The 26,664-nt window shown below is 44.2% G+C and overlaps 1 protein-coding gene across 2 annotated transcripts in view; it reads left to right on the top strand.

Annotated features, from left to right (window-relative positions):
* The window catches only part of EPS8L1 (EPS8 signaling adaptor L1), a 123,501-nt gene that overhangs the window by 59,484 nt on the left and 37,353 nt on the right, over positions 1–26,664 (top strand). Inside the window, exon 1 of one of the 2 annotated variants that reach the window (XM_063435791.1) lies at positions 20,674–20,741. The exons of the other annotated variant lie outside the window; for it this stretch is intronic. Coding sequence (XP_063291861.1) covers positions 20,717–20,741 — 25 coding nt within the window. The 5' untranslated portion in view covers positions 20,674–20,716. Of the gene's footprint in view, positions 1–20,673; positions 20,742–26,664 lie in introns of those variants that run through there. 2 annotated transcript variants of the gene reach the window in all.

The following is a 26,664-nucleotide window of genomic DNA, read 5'->3' on the forward strand; positions in this document are numbered from 1 at the left end:
TCAAACTTCACCACACCTTGCAAAAAGGATATCGTTTTGTAAGCTTGAAGGCCGCACCCGGTTTTGTTTCATTCTTTTCATATTTCTCTATTTCTTAAGCAAATTTACTCAGTTCTTATCTCGAAAATATTGTACTTTCTTTCTGAATCTTAAAGGATCACTATAGGGTCAGGAACACAAACATGTATTCCTAACCCTATAGTGTTAACACCACCATCTAGCCCCCCTGGGCTTCTCATGCCTCCATAAATATAGCAAAATCTTACTGTATTCAAGCCTGAAGCTGTAACTCTGCATGCTGTTAGACTCAGAAAAACAAGCAGTCTGCTGACATCATTAGAAGTGGTGGCCTGATCCAATCACAGTGCTTCCCCATAGGATTGGCTGAGACTGACAAGGAGGCAGATCAAGGGCAGAGCCAGCATGCTTCAAACACAGCCCTGGACAATCAGCATCTCCTCATAGAGATGAATTGAATCAATGAATCTCTATGAGGAAAGTTCAGTGTCTGCATGCAGAGGGAGGAGATACTGAATGTTTGGGTGCATTTTAGGCAGCCATTACCCAGGAAGGATCTCTAATAGCCATCTGAGGAGTGGCCAGTGAAGATATCACTAGGCTGTAATGTAAACACTGCATTTTCTCTGAATAGACAATGTTTCCAGAACAAATTCAATAAGCTGTAGTGTCCCTTTAAGTAACACCATCAGAAGTCAGATGATTCGGAATGCTTTCACATAATGTATTTGTAATCATTAAAAAAAAATCCAAGTAAGTAATCTAACTAATTCAACACAGTTAACAGTGCATTGTGGGAAATATAGTCCACCTTGGTTTGAGCACCAGAGGTCTTTATTGGCATGTTACTAAGGGGATGTTTCCTCAATAATGTTTTGCTAAAAGCGCTATGATGGGTGATTGGTTGCTCAGGGATCCTGTTTGTCAGGGGTTATATATTCATGGGATTGTAGTCACTTTTATGCAATAAGGTGAATCGTACTCTGCAGCGGTTTTTCTTTTTCCTATTTCCAGAGAAGGCTTGGGTCGTTGAGGGTCCTAGACCAATACTGGATTGTGCCCCCCCTTCATTCTTCTTATAGGGTATGGATCAAGGCGATGGGGCAAGTCTGAGAAATCCTTACTCCAGTAGGGAAGATATCTCAAATTATCTGGTCTAAAAAGTGGGCTAAAGTACCAAGAGTGAAGTAAACGCCATGGCAACCGGTAGAACCAGTCAACCTTTGCGGACTCCTTTGCTTATTTTTTTTTACCAACTGTTAGAGCAGAGCTATTTGATAAATCCCCCCCACTGAGTTAGACTTCTATCAATAAGTGGAAATAAAAAAACTTTCTGATTGACCGACTGATTTTAGTGCTTGCCTGTAGTGTTCTTAGACATACATCTTCTATAATAGGACTGTGTAGTAGAGGCAAAAAATTATATCCCAAGTATAGTAGTGTACTACAATCTATGAAGTAAAACAAAAAATAAACTATCAGCACATAGTGTCAATCTGGCACTGTTTTATTCCAATTTCTGGACCAAAAAAAATGTGCCCATCATTTGATTACTTTGTTTAATCCCTAAATTGGGAATTGGCTTTGGAATTACTCATTTAGGGACAACATATCAGAACTGTATGAATTAACCTCTAACTCTGCTGGAGTTGATTTATGTAAACTCTAAATTGTAGTGAATTGAAACCCAATTTTTAAAATGTATGCAAAAAGTCCTGAATTAGAAACCTTATCCAAGTCTGTTATAGTCTCGGCTGAGTAATTTTTGCCTGCGTTAGAGTTAAAAGTTCAGAATGCTAAAATGTACAATTGTCTGGTAAATGCTCAGATTAAGCGATTGACCCTGTAAATGATTCATTTTTGTTTCCGCTAGGTGCCTATTTAGTAGTCATCTGAGAAGAGATTTAAAAATGAAATTAAAATAGATGAGTTAAACATATTTTTAACAACTCTGTTACAACAGTCTTTTCAAGTTGCTTCTAAAACTACTGAAGTTTGCTATTTAGTATATATAGACTCTACTGTGTTACTCAGAGACCAAAACAAACAAATCGTTTCCAAAACTATCACTGATGCATGGTTATATGGTTGTACAATCAAGATATATTACACAGGATAAATGAGCTATTACACACAGTCATCTTGGTTTCAGAATTATAATGATGAAGTTTTAGAATATTTTCAAATGCCCAGTTACAAAATAGGTACTTTAAGGGACAGTTCAGATATTATAACTATAACTTTCCAAAAGTCAGCGCCAGCAGTTATTTCTCAGAGTTTATAACCTTGTGATAGACTTGCATATTTACTATTTAAAAGGGAACTGTCTCTTCCTCTAGAATGTATACCATTAAATAAAACATTGAAAATAACTTATAGTGCATGTTATATAAAAACCTTTAGAATAAGGAAAAACCTTACTTTAGATAAATAGATCACTAAGGAATTATCTGCTGAACAATGCTCTGAAAATCGGGTAAAAAAAAAAGTTACCAAAAAAACTCTCTCAATACTATCAAAAACCCACAGACACGAAAAAAAAACCCCTTTCTCAATACTATCAAAAACCCACAAATAAAGCCGATAATCTTTTTTTTTTTTTTTTCTCAGTGATGCCTCGTTTCATATGAAATTTCGTATTAAAGATTTAGCAAATGACATCATAATCCAGCTTAGATAAGGCAAAGTGAAGACAAACCTTGCAAATGACGAGGGGGAAAATAAATATTTTAATTTCTCCCCTGCTCTGTAAGCTTTCTCCATGCTGATACTCGTTTGCAAATGGCAACCCGTATAACAATGATTGAAAGGGAGCTAAAATGGAAGTGCCTAATTGTAGGATAAAGAGGTGCGGGTTTCTACTTTAACATTTTTTTCACACCTCAACGATACATATTTTTAAATATAGGAGAAAAGTAAACATAATATTAAATATCCTGTCAAATAAGAGTAGCCCTTAACCCCTTAAGGACCAAACTTCTGGAATAAAAGGGAACCATGACATGCCAGACATGTCATGTGTCCTTAAGGGGTTAAATGCCCAATACAATTTGCTATCTAGAACACGTATTCATCTAGCAGTCAGTTGTGTTGGATTGTTGTGTCAGTCTGAGACTAGCTGAGATTTATGGGAGTTGCAGTTGCATCTGAAGGCAAACCACATCCACGTATAAATACATTAAGGACCACGTTTTAATGTGCATTACAACAATAGAATTCTCCGGAGGCTTGAAAAAGACAGCAAGGCTAACATGACGTATATATTATGCTGCAAGAACTGTGTCCTTATGTAAGCTTTGGATCTAAAAGGGTTATCTAGCACAAGATGTCTTTTGCCAAAACCAGATTCGAATGGTTCTGAAAGTGTTTCATCAACAAATTAAGATCTTATATAAATATAGATCTGATTCCAGTTCGGCCAGTCTTGCAATGATATTGATTGTTGTAAGCCAGTCGAGAGTCTTGCCTTTGTTGGTTGCCACAACAACCCTTGAAGAAAAACGTAAGTGCGTGTTTAAGACATTTTGCCATGTGGTGGATAATGTAAGCAGCCCGAACAGCCAGGAGCTACATAGTGTGTATTGTTTCCCACATAAACACTGCAGATTTATTTATTTATTTATAAAATATGTTACCAGGATGGATGCATTGAGATTTTTCTCTTTTTAAAGTATCTCCTGAGTAGATGTTTGTGAATGACATAGATGGGCATCATGGGAAATGTAGTCCCAAGGCTAGCCATCAGCATGCTTTGCAGTGAAAAAAAAATAGTTACCAAATTTGTTGGGAAACATACATATACTATAATTCCAATGATATTACTAGCTAGTTGGCATGGCAACACTTTTTATTATTATTTTGGATTATCTACTGAAATGTCACTGGTGTTAAATATTAATATTAGGTACCTAGAGGACTGTAACTTAATGCTGGTAGTTTACAATAATTACATGACATAGGCACTGTCGTTATTCGGCAGGTGTTAGTTTAAAATTACCTTAATAAGACTCGGACACCAGTTATTCTGTTGGAGTATAACGTCCACAGCTTTATTAAATCTCAAACAAATTAACAAATTTAGGGTCATTGTCATTTCTGACATTTTGTTACTATCCCCCCCCATACAATACCCCTGACAATGACCCTAGCACTTAAACAATAAATAACATTTCAATAACATTTAACTTATAACACACGGCCTACCAAAGAGGCCCCAACCAAACGTAACTGTAGGGGTGTACCCAGACACCCCTACCCCCTAGGTTCGTAGCCACCGAAGAGCTTGAACCTACCAACACTCTTATCCACCTGGCCTACTCCGGCCTAGGCCTTGGCCTATCCACTTCCAATTCCAGCCAACTTCCGACTTTACCATGCCCTGTTCCGCCATAGCACATGCCTTGACCCCTTAAGGACATGCGCGACCCCCACTACACAAAAACAGGGCCCTATCAATACCCTCCTGAAAACCCAGGTTCAGCAAGTCAGTCCCTACATCTGACAAATGAACCCCGTCTCTCCTGAAATAACCGGGCAACATGCCCTCCAACTCCCTGTGTCGGACAACTACTCCCCCCAAACGTCTAATAAATGCTGACATTGCCCTATTCACCTTGCCCCTGCAACGGGCTACCGCATCCAAGTCCCTAGCGTGCCTCCACGCAAATCGGGGGACCATCTCCGACCACACCACTACAACGCCAGGGACTAGCCCTACCAGCCGGTCCATGTCCCTCTTCATCCATCTCACTAACTCCCTCTGAGGGACAAGACCCAAATCATTCCCCCCGCCATGCAACACTACCACATCAAGCTTCGCCCCCCCATACACTTTCCTGAACAAAACACTGCTCAAACCTTGCCAGCTAAATCCCCTAAAACCAAACCATGAGATCGCCACCCGCTCCCGAGGAAAGCCCAGCTGTGTTCCGCTCCTTCTAGCTGCAGCTCTCTTCTGTGCCCAATACATGAACGAATGGCCGATCACCCACACCGTCCAACCTGAAATTAAATAAAAGTTAGTACTTCGTCATCCAAACCACCGTCCCGTCACCAACACCACCACTCAAAATACTTAACTTTCAAAATGCTTTTTTTTTTTTTTTTTTTAACTTACACCAGCCTGTCTGGCCTCACATACGATCGGAAACGCAAGGATTCCCACCTACCAATCCTTTTTATCCTCTCGTCACCCAGACCTATCCTCGCCGCCTCTGTCGCGGCCCCTATACGGAATGAATGAGTACCAAACTGCATGGGCTCCAGGCCCATCTTCCCCAGTCCCATCCGGAAGACCCTGGTGAACTGGAAACGTGACAACGCTGACCCGTCAGTGTGTACGAAAAAACAGCCCTTACCCTCTGGCCGGAGCGCTAAATAACTATCACCCCGCAACACCGGGCACACCTTGGACCCCGGAAACCCGTACAATACCACCGTGCAGCCTTTTCCAAAAACATCAGTTTTTGACCTGCACAATCTGATACTCACCCTGTCAGCGCTGACTACCACGTCTTCCTGCTGCAGACCCCCAACCCCCGCCTTGTTCACACTCACCAGCTCGCCGACTCGAAACGCCCCAAAAAAGGCCCACACAAATGCACCTGCAAATAATTCAACCTCGAAAGGCGAGCGGCATATCGAGGGTAGCAGCTCCACCAACTGTTGAAGCATCCCGAAAGACACCGGCCGCCTCGAGTCAGCCGTTTTCTTCCCTCTCCTGAAGCCCTTGATAGCCTGCCGAACCCAGAAATGTTTAGTAACATCTTCCCACCCGTTGAACTTAAATAAAAAAGCCAGAGCCGACATATGTCTGTCGACCATGGCCGGCGAGGCCTGCTTAACAAACAATTGGCAAAGAATCCACAACAAAACATCCAGCCTCCGCTCCGCGGAAAGCTCCCCCCCTACCTGAAGCACCGTCTCCTCCCATACTTTCCAGACCTTAACATACGCCGACCAGGTGCTTGGCGCCAGCGACTTCCTTATGCACTCCCCAAGCAGGCCATCCCGAGTTGCCACATTTCGACTGGGCACACCTGCCCCACCTTCGCTGCACCAGGAGCCGCTTCCCAAAAACGTTCCCACTGTAAACGAGAGTGCATCAGCCACCACATTCTTACACCCCGGAATGTGCCTAGCCTTAAACACAATGTTAGATGACATACAGAGCAAAACCAACCGCCGCAACAATCGCACCACCGGAGGCGAGCTAGCAGACAGGCTATTAATCGCCTGCACTACCGCCATGTTGTCTGAATGAAATGTGACCCTCTTGTTGGCAAGCTCCTTGCCCCAGAGTGACACCGCGACCACCACGGGAAACAGTTCCAGAAACGCCAGGTTTCTGATAAGCGGGGATGACAACCACGTGTCCGGCCACCCCTCCGCGCACCATTCTCCCGCCAAATAAGCACCAAAACCAATACTGCCCGACGCGTCCGTAAACAACTCAGACGACACAGACAGCTCCCTAAAAAACACCGTTCCATTAAAATTGGTCAGAAAATGATCCCACACCTCTAGATCTTCTCTCATGTCGACGGACACTCTAATATAGTGAGACGGCCTCCGCGCCCCGCTGGTTGCCTGAGCCAACCTCCTACAAAATATCCTCCCCATAGGAATGACCCTGCATGCAAAGTTAAGGCTCCCTAGAAGAGATTGCAAGCCCCTTAACGTAACCTTCCTTGCCCTTTTTGCCGCGCCTACCACCTGTCGTAAAATCTGCAGCTTATCTACTGGCAACCTGCACTCACCGGCACACGAGTCAATCTCCAGACCCAAGAAACAAATGCACGTAGTGGGGCCCACTGTCTTATCCGCAGCTAAAGGCACCCCGAATGCATGTGACACCCACTGCAGAGTCCCCAGCAGCTGACCGCACCTACCCGAATCACGAGGGCCGACACATAGGAAATCATCGAGATAGTGCACCACCGATCCCCCCGCCGACTCTTTGCGCACCACCCATTCCAAGAACGTGCTAAACTTCTCGAAATAGGCGCATGACACGGAGCAACCCATAGGCAGGCACAAATCTACAAAGAACCGTCCTCGAAATGACAACCCAAGAGGTGATGACAATCCGGATGGATGGGGAGCAGCCGAAACGCTGCCTCCACATCCACCTTCGCCATTAACGCCCCCCGACCCGCTCTCCGTACCAGCTCGATGGCTTTGTCGAATGATGTATAGGAGACCGAGCACAAGTCCGCGTCAATGTCATCATTCACCGAACCCCCTTTCGGGTGCGACAAATGATGAATCATACGGAATTTACCCGGTTCCTTCTTGGGAACCACACCCAAAGGGGATATCTGCAGATCCGCCAATGGCGGGGCCGCGAACGGACCCGCCATCCTACCCAAGGAAACTTCTTTCAACAACTTCTCCCCAACCACCCCCGGATGTTCCAGTACAGACTTAAGATTTGCGCTAACCCCACTCGGACCTTTTGCCTTGAAGGGTATCCGGAAGCCTTCCGTGAAACCCTTCCATAAAAACTCTGCATCTTGCTGACTATCGTATTGCCTTAGCCAAGGCAACATCACGTCGACCTTCACCGGGGACCGCCCCAGCGGTAGTCGCTGTAGCAGCGGTTCCTGTCGTACCTCCCCCTGTGCTACTCTTCCCTTTTTTAAAGCATCTACTGACCCCGTGGCTCCCGCCGCAACCGGAACACTCGTGTCTAAACCTACACGAAGCCCCCCATTTACACTGGCCCTCGTTAAACGCCCAGCAAAAACCTTTTTTCGGACCCGCCGACGCAGCGCTCCCAGTGGCCGCGCCGGCTGTCCCCGGAAAGGGAGCAGATTTCTGCGCCATCATCAGCCGCATCCATAGCGGCAGGTCCATCTGGTCCCACCGCATGGATGCATTCGCTGCTAGCCGTTGACGAAATTGTTCGTCGTACTTCCACCATGCCAGCCCCCCATAAGTCCGGTACGCATCACCTATTCCGTCGAGATAGCAAAATAGCTGGGAACAGCAATCCGGACGCTTTTCGCCTATAACGCTGGCCAAAATACAAAATGCCCGCAGCCAATTCCCAAAAGTCTTCGGGATCTTCCTATACTTACGCCTCTTTTCCTCCTCCTCCTTCTTGGCGTCCTTTTTGTCCTCCTCCTTGAGGTCTAGGAACTCCTCTAGGGGGAGAAGGGAAAAGATTTCCACGAACTCACCTTTCCATATCTTTTCCTTCACCTCCCCTTTTAAATGACAGCCAAGGGGACCCGCGAAGGACACGTGCACGTTTTGCCGTGCGGCCTCCGAGATGTCCCCAAAGCCTGCCTCCTGCTCAGACGCCCCTTCAGTCGATTCCACCAGCGGAAGCGCGGCATTCGCGTCCCCACTGGCAACCCCCCCCGATAACGAACCTCTACTAGTAACTACCTTACCTTGGTCCCGGTCTGTGGCCCATACTCTACCAAACTGCTGTGACTCCCTACCTTCCTCCCAGGAGTCCAATAAAGATTTCAAACAGCCTATGAGTGTTCCTGGATGTAATGCAGAGCTCGACTCACCACTGTTGCCCCCGGCCGCCTCAGGCCCAGGGGATGCCGTCCTTCCACCGGCCCTGACAGGCCCCGGAGCTTCCGTAAATCGCCGACTCCTGCACTCCTGGTCCCTCCTCGGAACCGCTGGCGTGTGACTCCGCGACCTGTAAGGAGACGATAACCTGGGCAGTCTGTTCGATCGGTCCCCTGCCCGCCCGTGCTCCCTACGCTCTTCCCTTCCGTCCCAGTCCCGGCTCTTCCTTGCCGCCCTACGGTCCCTGCTGACAGACCTCAGCCTCCGATCCCGGCCACTCCTATCCGAAGAACCGGATGCACTCAGCCGACTATTCCCCCTCCAATTCCTAGAAACGGACCTCCGCTGCCTAACTCCGCAACTGTGCCTGGAGTCGCTACGCCTGTCCCGCGACGGGCTCCTGTCCACACTCATCCGACCTCTGTCCGTGCACCTACTTCTGCTGTGCCTGGCGCTAGCGCTGCGCCGCTCTTCACTCCTTCCCCTCCAAACACTAGGCCTCTTATTCAGACCCCCCTGGGAGCTGCCTGCCGGGCCCTCCCGCACTTCTCTGCCTCGCCTGCCTCCACCAGCTGTCATGGGCCCCGGCCCATCCCCACCCGGCTGGCCGCTACTCGTCGTCTCCTGTCCTCCGCTGACCACTACCGCCTGACTACCAGAAGCATCCCTGGCTGTTGCCGCTCTCTTCGAATTGTGGCTGAGCTCGCAGCGCCCCCTCTCTCCTCCCTCTGTCCTGCTCCCCAACCTGGTTTTCGATAAGGCCGCCCTCTGTCCACTGCTGACCCGATCCCCTTGCTCCTGAGACGGGACCGCTAGTGAAGAGCCTACAGCAACACTCTCGCCCTGACTCCCCAAACCCCCCCTGGTGTTCGACTCACCGCTTCCCGACAATCTGGCCTCCCTGGCCTCCTGGCCGCTTCCCGACCCACTCTTCTCGACAGCTGTCCTGGAAACCGGCTCCGTTCCCGCCTTCCTGCCAACCGCAGATCCGCGGGGCGCCATCTTCCCCCGCGCTCCCTTCGCCGTGGCCTTCCTCGCCTGGCTAGCCGTCCCAGTGACCGGCGCCGCCTGCTTCGACAAACCGCTGCCGGAACCAGTCGCCATTTCCCTATCCTCTACCGACGGGCTCCTCCTCCGACGAGGTGCGGGTGCCACACCCGGGCTGAGACGCTGCGGCGGCCTCGTCCTCCGTGTAGGCCTCCGCTCCGGCTCCCGGGAAGTTGCAGCAGCGCCGAGCTGCTGATGTAGCCACTCCATGCCCCGATCCCTGACAGCCGCTCGGACTCCCTCCAGGATTTCTTCTAACGACGCCATACCTGCAGAAACGAGAAAACAGAGGAAACCCACAGACCTGACAAAGAACAGGTGAGTGAATTTCTGTTAAAATGGCTCCTCTCTAAGATGGCCGCTATTTAACTCGCTCTTAGACCACCCCCACGCTGCATTACCCTAAGCCCACCCCCAATTCTTAACCCTGCCCACTCTCTGGCCCTGTCAAGGCCCACTCCCCCTCTGCGTTGTTCCGTGGGCTTCATTAAGGAAGTAAGTGCTGAAATAGGACCTGTATTAATGGAGGTACAAATTTCTTGTGTCCTTGTGTATTCTTGTTACAATAAACAGAATGTTTCAGTTCTAATGGGCCCTTCAGTTTTGGGGGCCCAGCATCTCTGCCTCCCCCAAACTCTTTTTTGAATGGTCAAGCGAAGCAATGTGTGATTGGTATAACTCTCTCATTACTGGTCATTTCTAGTACACTGTACCATAACCACTGTGGTAGTGGGATTGTGGCATCATATCCCCAAATCAGAAAGAGTATGGAGGGGCACGCAGGAGGGACCGGGTTAGAGAGATCTAATGTCCTGAATAAATGTTTAACAAAATGCCAGTAGTTTAGGTTGTATTGAATCATGAACAGGATTGGCGATACAGAAATGCTGTATAGTTGAATAACTGCACTGGTTTTAAACCTCTGCATTGAAAACTGTATAAAACCTATTATTGTGGTCTAAATCTCAATCATTCTTCTCAAGATTCCACCACTCACTATTTAGAGAACAACGCCCTTAGTTTACAATTCATTACTAGATTCAAAGCGGCCAGATTTCACAGAATACATGCAATTAGTTCATATAAAATGATTTATTGGACATTCATAATGATCATTTACAAGATTTACGGGGTTTGTATCAGGGCTGCTGAATGCTTATTGAACAGGAATGCTTGTTTTTGTGAAGTCTGTTCATAAACACTTTCTAACCAGCTTTATATTGGAGGCCTGTGTCTGTAGGAGCAATATTTAATAGGTTATAAAAACGTACCCAAACAAACATTCACATACTGCGCTGTTCTGTAACGTGTAATGTATGTTGTGTGTGCTCACGATGTACCACTTCTTAGAAGTATTCCTCTTTCACCTTCTGTGAGGAATAAAATATATATCTGGCATTATAAAGGAGAATGTATCCATTATTAACTTCTTAAATGTCTCTTTTTAAATGCAACAATCAGTTGTTCTTAAAGGGACAGTCTAAAATTAAAAATCGCTTTATTCTCACAAAGTGATTTGGGGACATTGATGCTGCAGCTGTAGCATTGCAAGTTGCAATCCCCACGCCATTTAGGCATCCGCCAGAGGCTTCAGACTAAAATACATTCAGTAACTAAATATATTTTATGTCTGGTGTCAGCACAACAGGTAATGGGTGTGCATCCCATGCTTCTCTGTTCAATTGGATTTGATGCTTAACATTTAATTGGCAAATCGCAGTGAAAGCTCCTCATGCTTCATATTTCTGCAATGCCCCTCTGTGAGATGCATATCTATGGACGAAAAACATCAAATAGACCTTTGGCCCTCCAGATATTTTGGACAACATTTCCCATGATGCTTTGCTAGCATTATAGTTGTAAGAGCATTATGGGAGATCTAGTCCACAACATTTGAACCTTGCAGGCCTGAAATAGACTATTCCTTTAAAACCAATGAAATTAAAGGCAATAGTACCAAAGCTAAATACATAACCGAGAGGGAGACTTTGTCCAGTTCGATCATTTTGACCTAAAACTACGTTTAAACCGTGATATGAACCAGGAAATCACAAACAAGAGAAAACCCACAATGGACGATAGTAAATCATGATATATTACATTGAACGCTCTTACCAGCTATGTTATTATACTTCAATTACATAATATTGCATTGTTGTTTTTTCCCATGATAACCACACACAGTGTCACTGAGGTTTGGCAGCCTTGATAGTGACTTTTCACACCATCTCGTGTTTGCGAGTGCCGGGATTGTGATTCATGTCCATTTTATCAATACATGCTGTCAGGGTCCCAGTACTATGCAACGGTAATACCAATGGTATATTCTGATTGTACATATCTAATTCAGATATCACCTGCCACTAGTGTGCCAGGTCACCTTCTTCTCCTCTGATATTCAGTGCTGTACAGTTCAGAGGTGTTTTCAGTGTGCCGTGGCTTCTTTCCTGTAGCTCTCTCAGAATTATTCTCTCAAGTGGGAATTGTAGATAAATTCAAAGTGAATTTCAAATTCAAGTAACTAAACTGGAAACATTCTCCAAGTCCGCCAGTTCGGCTCATTAGACCTTGAATATGAAATTAACTTTGAATTCCCAACACTTCTCACCTTAGTGAATAACTTTGTGTGTTTTCCTTGCCGTTGGATGGCCATATTGGTTGTCTGGAATAGGGCTTGAATGGACAATTAATTGTAAGGTGATATGTACTGATTTCATAAGGGCCATTTGTGAACAATTCCAACCAGTAACTTTGTCTCAGACATGAATTCATTCCATACCTGCTGCCATTGTTTTGTAAACTCTTTAATCCCCTCATCTGTTTCATACCTTGCAGGCCAGAGCCTAGTGGTGAGATTCCTGGTAATGAGTCTGGGGTTGAAGGAGATTTTTGTTTTTTTAAACGGCAAATCTACTCTAAAAGTCAGAGGTCATTGGATTTTGTTGATTTAAGGAGGTCAGTTGCAGTGGGGTCTCTAGGATTCATTTTTAGGGGTGGGGGGGGGGGGCACATGGTGGGCCAGGGACAAAAGTAGGGAGGCACATTTAACCCCGCCCTCGCTGCAGTTTGACCCCACCCCCAACACTGTTTTTTTTTAAAAAATAATCCCTGGTGGAGAATCCATTATTTTCCACCAAGGATTATTAAAAAACAAACACATTTCCCTTGATATAGTCCATGCACAGACACACAAACTGCTGACCATACACACACACACTCACACACACAGACACACAGACTGCTGAGTCCATACACACACACACAGACACACAGACTGCTGAGTCCATACACACACACACAGACACACAGACTGCTGAGTCCATGCAGACGCACAGACTGCTGAGTCCATGCAGACGCACAGACTGCTGAGTCCATGCAGACGCACAGACTGCTGAGTCCATGCAGACGCACAGACTGCTGAGTCCATGCAGACGCACAGACTGCTGAGTCCATGCAGACGCACAGACTGCTGAGTCCATGCAGACGCACAGACTGCTGAGTCCATGCAGACGCACAGACTGCTGAGTCCATGCAGACGCACAGACTGCTGAGTCCATGCAGACGCACAGACTGCTGAGTCCATGCAGACGCACAGACTGCTGAGTCCATGCAGACGCACAGACTGCTGAGTCCATGCAGACGCACAGACTGCTGAGTCCATGCAGACGCACAGACTGCTGAGTCCATGCAGACGCACAGACTGCTGAGTCCATGCAGACGCACAGACTGCTGAGTCCATGCAGACGCACAGACTGCTGAGTCCATGCAGACGCACAGACTGCTGAGTCCATGCAGACGCACAGACTGCTGAGTCCATGCAGACGCACAGACTGCTGAGTCCATGCAGACGCACAGACTGCTGAGTCCATGCAGACGCACAGACTGCTGAGTCCATGCAGACGCACAGACTGCTGAGTCCATGCAGACGCACAGACTGCTGAGTCCATGCAGACGCACAGACTGCTGAGTCCATGCAGACGCACAGACTGCTGAGTCCATGCAGACGCACAGACTGCTGAGTCCATGCAGACGCACAGACTGCTGAGTCCATGCAGACGCACAGACTGCTGAGTCCATGCAGACGCACAGACTGCTGAGTCCATGCAGACGCACAGACTGCTGAGTCCATGCAGACGCACAGACTGCTGAGTCCATGCAGACGCACAGACTGCTGAGTCCATGCAGACGCACAGACTGCTGAGTCCATGCAGACGCACAGACTGCTGAGTCCATGCAGACGCACAGACTGCTGAGTCCATGCAGACGCACAGACTGCTGAGTCCATGCAGACGCACAGACTGCTGAGTCCACGCAGACGCACAGACTGCTGAGTCCACACACACACACACACCTGAGCATATCAAGCCTACCTGTCACTGGAGGCTGTTGCTGGGTGGTCAGGCAGCCATCTTCTGGCCTTTCCAGCAGCAGCAAGGTCTGCCGCTTAACGGTGGGGGCGGGGCTTATGTGCGGGAGGCAGGGCTTCATTTGGGGCGGGGCCTGTGCCGGGGAATCTGGTGAAAACACCCAGCACCGTTCCAGCTGCTCTGCCCTGCATTCCCTCGGGCTGTTGTTTTGTCTAACTATTTTACAGTAACAGAGCTGTGAAATGTGTTGCTTTGTATATAACTTTTTACATCTCAACTCACTTATTCATCACTGAGGGCAAAGAGAGAGCAAGAGGAGAAAAGATCTATGCACTAGAGGCCCAGAGCCAATATTCAATCAGTGGACTAGAAATCAGTTATGGTATTCTAGGGCATACCTCCTATCTCCGGCCCCCTGCGAATCTGGACGCATGTAGAAATTAGTCAATTGCATCACTAGTTCCACTTTAAAACGGGTGGGTCTGCCCAAGTAAATGACAGGTCAGTCAGCCTGGAGTGAAAGCACACCAGGCTGCCTGTCAATCATTTTGGTCAGGACATGCAGGGAACAGTGTTTTAGCGCTCCCTGCAGGGTCTTAGTACCCTAAACATAGCACATGCGTCTAATGATGCAGTCATGTTATGTTTGTTCGGGACAGATCCCCCTGTTGTGCCTCCTACCTCTTTGTAGCGTGAAAGAGCACTTTATTTCCGTCTGGCCGGGTACAAAAAGCAAAACCCCTGTACAGTGGTCCACGCCGCCTGGCCACGCTACACTGAGTGACAGGTAGAAAGGAGTGCCATGCGCATCCCTCCTACCGGGCTACTCAAATCTGGCGCACCGGCCCTCTCTGTGAGTATCATTGTTTGTGTGCGTGTGCATTAGATTATTATTTTTTTTTCATTTTAGATTGTTGTCCCCCTTGGTTTACTAAAATAAGCTCTAAAACGTACCTTTATTCCAGCTCCGAGACAGACTCTGCTCTGCAGTATGCTCCTCCTTCTCTAATGTCATCAATCTGATGACATTTGCCCAATGAGGTGCTTCTCGTCTGAGTACATCATTGAATACATCATGGAGGCAATTGCCGCTGTCCACAATTCCAATGAGCCTCTCAGAAAACCATTTATTCTCTCATAGAGAAGTATTTTACATTTTGACACTGGATGTCAAATAGAATCAATAATTTAATCTATTTGTTTAGAATGCACCTTGTGTCTGTCTGACAGCCACTATGTAGGCATGAAAGCTGTAATATGTAATATGTTCAGTTTCTAGGGATTTTCACAGGTTCATGGGCAGGATCTATGCTCCAAAATGACTTCAATAAGATGAAGGGATTTTGTTGCTTAGACTGTCCCTTTAAAACCATAATGTCAATTGGGCACAGGAAGTTAGTGTTTCAAAAATATTTCTTATGGAATCTCTGCAGAAAAAAGAATTGGGAAAGTGAAACAAATCTACAATTACTTCATCCATCTGTATAAAAATGAGAAATATCGGGGGCGGAGCCAGCGCCTGAGCGAGAGAGTCGCAGCTTTCAACAGCTCTGACACCGAGACCCGTTAAACTTGGTGTTTTAACCCTAAAAGCGAATTCTGGGACCAATTATTTGGACCTCCGGACTCCTTAAGACATGGGGAAAAAGAAAAAAAAAAGCCGGGCTGATCCTACCTCCGGATCACAAGATATCGGCAACTTTCTACGCCCGACTCAAAGAAAAGAGCCCGCCAAGATGGCGCCGCATGAGGCCTACACCACGCAATCCTCAGATGAGGAGAGCCTGTCCGACTCTGCCTGCGTTCCCGGCAGGACACTACACAAAGCCCCACAGTCGCACGATCTCGGAGACGCAGCTCCAGCCACAAAAGCTGATATAAAGACCCTGATGCTGAACATAAAAGCAATGTTTGACGCCGACATGGCGCTCGTCCACAGTGAGATTTCCGCGTTGTCTGGCCGCATGACAACGGCTGAGGAGTCCCTCAAGAGTACCAGGGTGGCACAATCAGCCACGGATGCATCGCTGGGGTCTCTCCAAAAACAATGCGCGACGCTGACGGCCCAGATGGCCGGCATGGAGGACAAGGCAAAGGCCAGAAACCTGAGAATCAGAGGGGTGCCCGAATCGGTCACTAACTTAGAGTTGCCGCACTACTGCAGGAGGCTTGTGGCTACGCTGCTGATCCCAAAGCAGGCCAAGCAAGTGGGGCTAGACTCCTGCTTCCGACTGCCTAAAGCTGCTAAAGCGCCAGAGGAAGCACCCAGGGATGTGCTAATCAAATTTAACCGGGACTCAGACAGAGGGACTCTGATGGGCGCCGCTAAAGGCTCCCCAACGGTGACCTTTGAGGGGGACACCCTGATGTTCTATAGGGACCTCTCCAGGCAGACTCTCACATGGCGCAGATCCCTCCGACAGGTTACTACACTGCTGCGAGAGAATTCCATCACGTATAAATGGGGGCTACACCGCCTCATTATAGAGCAGGCCGGCAAGACCTCTTACCTCTCCCATATCTCCGAGGCACCCAGCTTCCTCAGACCGCTAGGACTTACTCTCCCTACAGCACCTGCGAGTACCCGGCCGACGTGGAACGTAGAGGACATAACCCCGTTTGCGCCCAGAGACTTGGTCCCGAAGGCGGCAGGCCGTTTGACCTGAGCTCATGGCCCAGCGGACTTACTACCCACTTTGACCCACACGGGTCGATAATACAGGACGTTGACCTGGACTCTCTGTTAAAGCCTAAGTACTTGTGTTACCACAGCAGTTTTATTTTACATTACTTTATGTTTAATTTTTGAGCGCATGTTTAGCCTTAGTTCATACCATACCCTCAATGTGGCACTACGATTCTAGCATTAAGCGTCAATGGTAGTCACTAACACATGCTCACTGGCTCCGTAAGCAAACAGGGTGAGATGATATTTAAGCCATTTCCTCCCCACCTTCAATTGGTTGTTCAGGCGGCCTAAGGCCACATACCCACGAGTTGTTAACTCTAAACCTGAGAGCCCTTTTAAATACTAAACCCCGACATCCTTGAGCAGGGCCCACCCAGCCGGCTCCACGCACCCTCATACCAAACGGCATTCTGGCTAACACCCAGGCAAGAGGTGTACTAGCTTAGATAACATAAATAAAAAAGGGTAGCCTAGCAAATGTGTAATAGATACCGTAAGACTTTTCTTGTTAATCTCGTATGTGTTGTACAATGTGAATATATTACACTTGATGTATAGCTGATTTATACTCTGCATACCCACAAAAATAAAGAATGAAAAAAAAAAAAAAAAATGAGAAATATCAGTTTACTGTAAATGTAAATGATGTAAGTAGTCCGGTCCGTTGGATGTGGGTGTATGGGATATGTCACATTCGTACACAATGGCACTAAAAAGGTAGTGACTAACAGTAACAGAATACTTTTTTATTAATTTCCTTCTGTGTGATTTCCTTCTTCCATGAATCTGTGGCACCTGGGGTGAAGGAAGCAGCCACACACGCAAACACATATAAAGCAACACAACGCTCGTTACTACCCACATTATATGTTTTTCGGTATAAAGTGCCCATCCTTGCAGGGTTGTACTTAGCAGTGAGCAGTGTCTATGTTTGAATATAAGCATGTTTTAGTATGGAGTATGTGTGTGAATGTATGGGTGTATTTGTGTGTAGTGTTGTGTTGTGTGTCTTCATATACTGTTGCCATTTGAAAGTAGTAGTTTACTTGTGTATAGTGTTTGGTTTTAATGCTTGGGGTGTGTGGCTGTAGTGTTGACTTTGGATGCACAGGTGTATTTGTGTGTAGTGTTGGAGTTTGAATGTTGAGATGTAAACTCATATACATATACACTGCCACATACACACACACTTATTCAGACACACATCGGGATACACAGACACACATGCAGATACACACTCTAACACATATACAAATACACACTAACACACATACAGATAGACATACTGGCACACATAGTTACACAGGTGCAGACATGCCAATACACAGACACACTGACAAACATTCAGGTACACAGACTTACAGATACACACATGCAAATACAAAGACACACTAACACATATACAAATACAGACACACACTAACATACATACAATACAAAAACACACACACTAACTGTCACAATTACTAAGTGACCCAACACACAGAACTATATAAACACAAACAGCATATACCGGACCTTAGAATGGCCGGACTTAACGTAAAAGAGAATGGTCAAAATAACAAGCCAAGGTCGGGGATACAGAATGAGACAATACGAATAGCCAAGGGTCAGGATACCAGAAGTAGGGAAAGTCAATAATAATAGCCAAAGTCAAAAAACAGAAAAATATACCAAGAATGCGCTCTGTGAAAACCAACAAGTGGAAACCACGACAGGGCACTGAGAAAAGGCATTACAGGGTTTAAATATGCCTCTCAGTGCTGTGATTGGTTATTACATGGCCTTTGACTCCAAAATATGCGTGTGCGTTGATATCGTGATGTCACATGCACGCCTGCGCCATCTTTAATGTGGGCAGTGAGCCCTTTAACCCATCTTCATAGAGGATCTGGCGGCTCTGCACCGCGATCCAGTAAGTTTTTTTTTATTCCCTTTTCAGCGCGACCGCCCTGCTCATGTGCGGCAGCGGCGATCAGGGACTTCATTTTACTAGAAGTATCGGAGGGGCCGCGTCGATCATAGCCCCTTGTACCGTGACACTAGCACACATACAAATACACAAACACACTCTAACACACATACAGATGCACGTCTGCTTATGAGTGGGTCAGGAAGCTATGGGGCGTGGAGGCATCCACATCTTGCCACGCTCACATACTTCTCGGAAACAGAATTACTCGGATGAGATTCGTTGCATTTCTGCTATTCCAAGTATAAATCGCTGGGGACTGCATGCATGAGATAATTTTAAACACATTCCTTTAGTACTGTAGCCCATGGAACAGCGTAGCTAAGGGGAGTGGGCCTTGACAGAGCTAGGAAGCGGGCATATGTAGAGTTGGGGTTTAGTGGTCTGGTGGTTATGGGGGTGTGGCTTCAGTGAAATCTGTTATTAATAACGGACATTTTAGATTAGGGGCCATTTTATTTAGCCATACTTACCTGTTGTTGTCCCACCCTCCCTCCTTTAAATTTTGGGTTATGGTGTTCTTCATTTATCCCGTTGGGTCACGGCGGTGGGGGCTGGATAAGATATTGGGGGGTAGGTAGGTTTGGTAGCTGTGATGTTTGGTAACAATATTCACATGATTGAATTTGTTAATTGGTAGGTTGGAGCTCGTAGGTGGTTCTCAACCTGGTGTGTGAAGGTATGCCCCTACAATGTTAAATCGGTGGGTGTAGGGGTGTCTCAGTATGCCCCTACAATGTTAAATCACTTGGAGTATAAGGCCTGTTGTGGCCGTGTTTTGTGTTTTGTTATTCATATCTGGTTATATGGATTATTGTTAGCTTATGCTATGGGTCATTGCCAGTGGGTATAGTACTGTTAAAGTTGGGGTGAATTATGTGTCTATGTGAAAATTGGGAATGTTTGGCAATGTCCCATTTTGTTATTTATATATTTAATTATATTTAAAATATATCAAAGCCGTGACAATTTTATCCACTTTAAATCGGTGTCCGTTTCTTTTTGGGGGGTTCAAAGGTTATGGTTTAGCACATATGCACAAAAGGACGACTATGCGCATGTCATGCATGTGTCAACTCCACACGTGTCTTCTAGATAACCCCAAATTATATACTATGAGTATAACACGTAAAGTGAAACTTAAGTGACTGAACTTCAAACAGGTGCCAAATCCTGAATTTTTTTTTTGTCACAAGACAAACTGGTTTTGCCAGAGTAGAGCTGGGTTCTTCTTATACACTTGTCTGACAGAGTTTTAAAGTCATAGTGCACACCGGAAACAGGAGGAACAGTCCCTATAATATACAACATTACACCTCTCCTGCTCAATCCTGCAAAAGGTAAATAATTTAGGGAAGGAGAGGGCGGGGGGAATAAAGTTAAAGCCAAATTTGTAATTCTTTGATGTCAGACTGTACTGAACTGCATTTTAACTAATCTTGCATTCTAGCACTGAATTTATGTATTGGTGTGTGTAAGGCAGATTACCGGTATTTAAAATAAATACATTCAGGGTTAAATCTGAATGTTCTGCTAACCTGCAACTCACTAGTAACTAAACTACAAATCTCATAATCCTGGACAGCCAGCAGTTTGAGGGATTTAGGGAGTTGCAATTCAGAAATACCTGGAGGTCTTTACCTTGCTGAATTTAAAGAGTAAAAATATACCTTTTTGTAAAAGGAGTTAGCTGTGCACATGTCTTAATATATCCACTGATTTGTAGATTCATTTTAAGAAGGCTATATATTTAATTTATTTTTCTAAAGTTTGCCATGAGTTTGTGTGTGTTTGTTTGTGTGTGTGTGTGTGTCACTCCGTGGAACATATTACAAAGTTAATGTAAGTAGATTGTTACTAATTTCTACTGGACCTGATCCAATATGTAAGCTTTTAATCCAGAGGGTGTATATGTGCATTGTCATATAATTTCACCTATTGGTATCGTCCAGTCCAAGGACACTTTGCTGGTGCCTCTCCCTATCAACCCTCTGTATATTTTTGTTTCTCTCGTGTTACCTGCAGATTGCCACCCAGTTTGCTCACTGTGCACTGCTCTGGGTGTTGCCGGGACAAAATAGAAACTCAAACATGCCAGAAGCTAACCTGTGCACAGGTAGGACACATTAACCCTTCAGCTACATTCCTTTTGCAAGGGTTATGTATCTGAGAGACTCTACTCAGCTCACCTACATAGGACTATATGGGACAATGACTAGGTAGTATGCAGTAAGTGTTGCATTTAAAGATATTCCACGTACCGTAGGAGGCAGGTATTGATGCAGTAGAGAGTATTGTATATAAAAGGCAGGTATTGTTTCAAAGAGGATATTATATGTAATAAGCTGGTATTGCTTCAGTGAGGATATTATATGTAATAAGCTGGTATTGCTTCAGTGAGGATATTGTATGTAATAGGCAAGCATTGGTTCAGTGAGGATATTGTATATAATAGGCAGGTATTGCTCCTGTGGATTTTGTATGTAATAGGCAGGTATTGGTTAACTAAAAATATTGTATGTAATAGGCAGGTATTGGTGCAGTGAGGATATTGTATGTAATATGCAGGTATTGGTTCAGTCAGGATATAGTAGGTAATATGCAGGTATTGGTTCAGTGAGGATGTTACATGTAATATGCAGGTATTGCTTCAGTGAGGATATTGTATATAATAGGCAGGTATTGGTTCAGTGAGGATATTGTATGTAATAGGCAGGTATTAGTTCAATGAGGATATTGTATGTAGGAGGCAGACAGGTATTGGTTCAGTGAGAATATTGTATGTAATAAGCAGGTATTGGTTCAGTGAGGATATTACATGTAATATGCAGGTATTGCTTCAGTGAGGATATTATATATAATCGGCAGGTCTTGCTCCTGGGGATTTTGTATGTAATATGCAGGTATTGGTTAACTAAAAATATTGTATGTAATAGGCAGGTATTGGTTCAGTGAGGATATTGTATGTAATAAGCCGTTATTAGTTCAATGAGGATATTAAATGTAATAAGAACAGCAGGTATTTGTTCAGTGAGGATATTGTATGTAATATGCAGGTATTGGTTCAGTGAGTATGTTGTATGTAATATGCAGGTATTGGTTCAGTCAGGATATAGTAGGTAATATGCAGGTATTGGTTCAGTGAGTATGTTGTATGTAATATGCAGGTATTGGTTCAGTGAGGATATAGTAGGTAAAATGCAGGTATTGGTTCAGTGAGGATGTTGTATGTAATATGCAGGTATTGCTTCAGTTAGGATATTGTATGTAATATGCAGGTATTGGTTCAGTGAGGATATAGTAGGTAAAATGCAGGTATTGGTTCAGTGAGGATGTTGTATGTAATATGCAGGTATTGGTTCAGTCAGGATATAGTAGGTAATATGCAGGTATTGGTTCAGTGAGTATGTTGTATGTAATATGCAGGTATTGGTTCAGTGAGGATATAGTAGGTAAAATGCAGGTATTGGTTCAGTGAGTATGTTGTATGTAATATGCAGGTATTGGTTCAGTGAGGATATAGTAGGTAAAATGCAGGTATTGGTTCAGTGAGGATGTTGTATGTAATATGCAGGTATTGCTTCAGTTAGGATATTGTATGTAATATGCAGGTATTGGTTCAGTGAGGATATAGTAGGTAAAATGCAGGTATTGGTTCAGTGAGGATGTTGTATGTAATATGCAGGTATTGGTTCAGTCAGGATATAGTAGGTAATATGCAGGTATTGGTTCAGTGAGGATGTTGTATGTAATATGCAGGTATTGGTTCAGTCAGGATATAGTAGGTAATATGCAGGTATTGGTTCAGTGAGGATGTTGTATGTAATATGCAGGTATTGGTTCAGTGAGGATATAGTAGGTCAAATGCAGGTATTGGTTCAGTCAGGATATAGTAGGTGATATGCAGGTATTGGTTCAGTGAGGATCTAGTAGGTGATATGCAGGTATTGGTTCAGTCAGGATATAGTAGGTGATATGCAGGTATTGGTTCAGTGAGGATCTAGTAGGTAATATGCAGGTATTGGTTCAGTCAGGATATTGTATGGAATAAGCAGGTATCGATTCAGTGAGGATGTTGTATGTAATATGCAGGTATTGGTTCAGTCAGGATATAGTAGGTATTGGTTCAGTGAGGATGTTGTATGTAATATGCAGGTATTGGTTCAGTCAGGATATAGTAGGTAATATGCAGGTATTGGTTCAGTGAGGATGTTGTATGTAATATGCAGGTATTGGTTCAGTCAGGATATAGTAGGTAATATGCAGGTATTGGTTCAGTGAGTATGTTGTATGTAATATGCAGGTATTGGTTCAGTGAGGATATAGTAGGTAAAATGCAGGTATTGGTTCAGTGAGGATGTTGTATGTAATATGCAGGTATTGCTTCAGTTAGGATATTGTATGTAATATGCAGGTATTGGTTCAGTGAGGATATAGTAGGTAAAATGCAGGTATTGGTTCAGTGAGGATGTTGTATGTAATATGCAGGTATTGGTTCAGTCAGGGTATAGTAGGTAATATGCAGGTATTGGTTCTTTGAGGATGTTGTATGTAATATGCAGGTATTGGTTCAGTGAGGATCTAGTAGGTAATATGCAGGTATTGGTTCAGTCAGGATATTGTATGGAATAAGCAGGTATCGATTCAGTGAGGATGTTGTATGTAATATGCAGGTATTGGTTCAGTCAGGATATAGTAGGTATTGGTTCAGTGAGGATGTTGTATGTAATATGCAGGTATTGGTTCAGTCAGGATATAGTAGGTAATATGCAGGTATTGGTTCAGTGAGGATGTTGTATGTAATATGCAGGTATTGGTTCAGTCAGGATATAGTAGGTAATATGCAGGTATTGGTTCAGTGAGTATGTTGTATGTAATATGCAGGTATTGGTTCAGTGAGGATATAGTAGGTAATATGCAGGTATTGGTTCAGTGAGTATGTTGTATGTAATATGCAGGTATTGGTTCAGTGAGGATGTTGTATGTAATATGCAGGTATTGCTTCAGTTAGGATATTGTATGTAATATGCAGGTATTGGTTCAGTGAGGATATAGTAGGTAAAATGCAGGTATTGGTTCAGTGAGGATGTTGTATGTAATATGCAGGTATTGGTTCAGTCAGGGTATAGTAGGTAATATGCAGGTATTGGTTCTTTGAGGATGTTGTATGTAATATGCAGGTATTGGTTCAGTCAGGATATAGTAGGTAATATGCAGGTATTGGTTCAGTGAGGATGTTGTATGTAATATGCAGGTATTGGTTCAGTGAGGATGTTGTATGTAATATGCAGGTATTGGTTCAGTCAGGATATAGTAGGTAATATGCAGGTATTGGTTCAGTGAGGATGTTGTATGTAATATGCAGGTATTGGTTCAGTGAGGATATAGTAGGTCAAATGCAGGTATTGGTTCAGTCAGGATATAGTAGGTGATATGCAGGTATTGGTTCAGTGAGGATCTAGTAGGTAATATGCAGGTATTGGTTCAGTCAGGATATAGTAGGTGATATGCAGGTATTGGTTCAGTGAGGATGTTGTATGTAATATGCAGGTATTGGTTCAGTCAGGATATTGTATGGAATAAGCAGGTATCGATTCAGTGAGGATGTTGTATGTAATATGCAGGTATTGGTTCAGTCAGGATATAGTAGGTATTGGTTCAGTGAGGATGTTGTATGTAATATGCAGGTATTGGTTCAGTGAGGATATTGTATGTAATATGCAGGTATTGGTTCAGTGAGGATGTTGTATGTAATATGCAGGTATTGGTTCAGTGAGGATATAGTAGGTAATATGCAGGTATTGGTTCAGTCAGGATATAGTAGGTAAAATGCAGGTATTGGTTCAGTGAGGATGTTGTATGTAATATGCAGGTATTGGTTCAGTCAGGATATAGTAGGTAATATGCAGGTATTGGTTCAGTGAAGATGTTGTTGTATGTAATATGCAGGTATTGGTTCAGTCAGGATATAGTAGGTAATATGCAGGTATTGGTTCAGTGAGGATGTTGTATGTAATATGCAGGTATTGGTTCAGTCAGGATATAGTAGGTATTGGTTCAGTGAGGATGTTGTATGTAATATGCAGGTATTGGTTCAGTCAGGATATAGTAGGTGATATGCAGGTATTGGTTCAGTGAGGATATAGTATGTAATATGCAGGTATTGGTTCAGTCAGGATATAGTAGGTAATATGCAGGTATTGGTTCAGTGAGGATGTTGTATGTAATATGCAGGTATTGGTTCAGTGAGGATATAGTAGGTAAAATGCAGGTATTGGTTCAGTCACGATATAGTAGGTAATATGCAGGTATTGGTTCAGTGAGGATCTAGTAGGTAATATGCAGGTATTGGTTCAGTCAGGATATAGTAGGTGATATGCAGGTATTGGTTCAGTCAGGATATAGTAGGTAATATGCAGGTATTGGTTCAGTGAGGATGTTGTATGTAATATGCAGGTATTGGTTCAGTCAGGATATTGTATGGAATAAGCAGGTATCGATTCAGTGAGGATGTTGTATGTAATATGCAGGTATTGGTTCAGTCAGGATATAGTAGGTATTGGTTCAGTGAGGATGTTGTATGTAATATGCAGGTATTGGTTCAGTGAGGATATTGTATGTAATATGCAGGTATTGGTTCAGTGAGGATATTGTATGTAATATGCAGGTATTGGTTCAGTGAGGATGTTGTATGTAATAGAATCTGTGTTCTCTAAAAGTGACCGTTCTTCATTCTCTCACCATAGTCAATGTTATTGAAGTGGTTATTGGGGTGACCAGGGCTGTCTCTTGCACATTCTGTTTAGAAAGTTTTTGTCCAAGTGCATGCATGTACCCTCACATCTCATGTGCACAAAATTAATTTGCATTCTATTCTATTTCTGTGCCATGGAAGCCTGGAATATGATATAAATAAAAAGCACTTTGTGATTTAAAAAAAATATATATATCCAGAAGATAACCAATGTTCATTAAACTAACATTGATAATGTAAAAGAGTTAATTTCTAATTATCAATGTAGAAGAAGGGTTCAGGAGGAGTCAGTGTGTGTAAAACCATTCCCAAACAGTTTGACATTAATACAGAGTGCCAGGGCACTCCAGGCAACATAACAATCTGAGTGAGTATGTCGATAAGATTTGAAATCAGATCAATTATGTATATTTGAAAATTTATTATGAAAAGGTAATTAGAAAGCAATGCATGCCAGGGGGTCGTCATCACTGCTTAAATCAATGGCTTTATTAGAATATTCTGTTGTTTTGTTTGTTTGGATTTTTTTTGGGGGGGGGGGAGAGAGGGTTGATTGAATCTGAGCTATTCTTCCAGCTTTGGTATCTTAGTGCAAAGCTTGTAATACTCTTGTTAAATCTCAGTTTGTAAATAAATATTGGTTCAAATGAACTGAATTATAAACATTTCTAAAATAGATACAATCTAACCATATAAACATTCACTGATCTAAGTATAGAAGGTTCTGTACCTGGGCAAGGTTAGTTCCTTTTACACACTGTTACATTCCTGCTATTTTAATCAGCAGGATGTTCTCATGATCACCATTGATTAGAGTAAACATTCCTTACAGTATGTATAAGGACATAGAGAGACAGCTTTTTGTTTTAAGAGCAGTGGTAGAGGGGATGTCTGAGGTGTGGGACATTACCAAGATTGTTTAGGTGCCTTCAGTAGATATTGGTATTCATTTATGTAAACTATGGACAATTTGTTTTGACAGGTTGGCTTTAAGTCCTGATATCTCAATAAAAAAGAAATGCATCAAATCAAAGCTATATCAAACTTTATAATAAGAAGTGATGTTACTGTTCACCTTCCCTCCCAGGTGCCAGTACCACCATCATGCCATCTTTAAATATAGATCCTGCCTACCTCTTTCCCTCATCTGAAGCAAATAGCCTTGCCACGGGAAACCTCAGCATCAGGATGGAGTGACATGTGTCTCTCTGATCCTATATTCCTTACTGCAAAATGTGCTCACTGGTGGTATAATCACAGCTGGTAGATTCAGTGGGGCAAGAAC

Source organism: Pelobates fuscus, chromosome 11, assembly GCF_036172605.1.
Source record: "Pelobates fuscus isolate aPelFus1 chromosome 11, aPelFus1.pri, whole genome shotgun sequence".
Taxonomy (NCBI): Eukaryota; Metazoa; Chordata; class Amphibia; order Anura; family Pelobatidae; genus Pelobates; species Pelobates fuscus.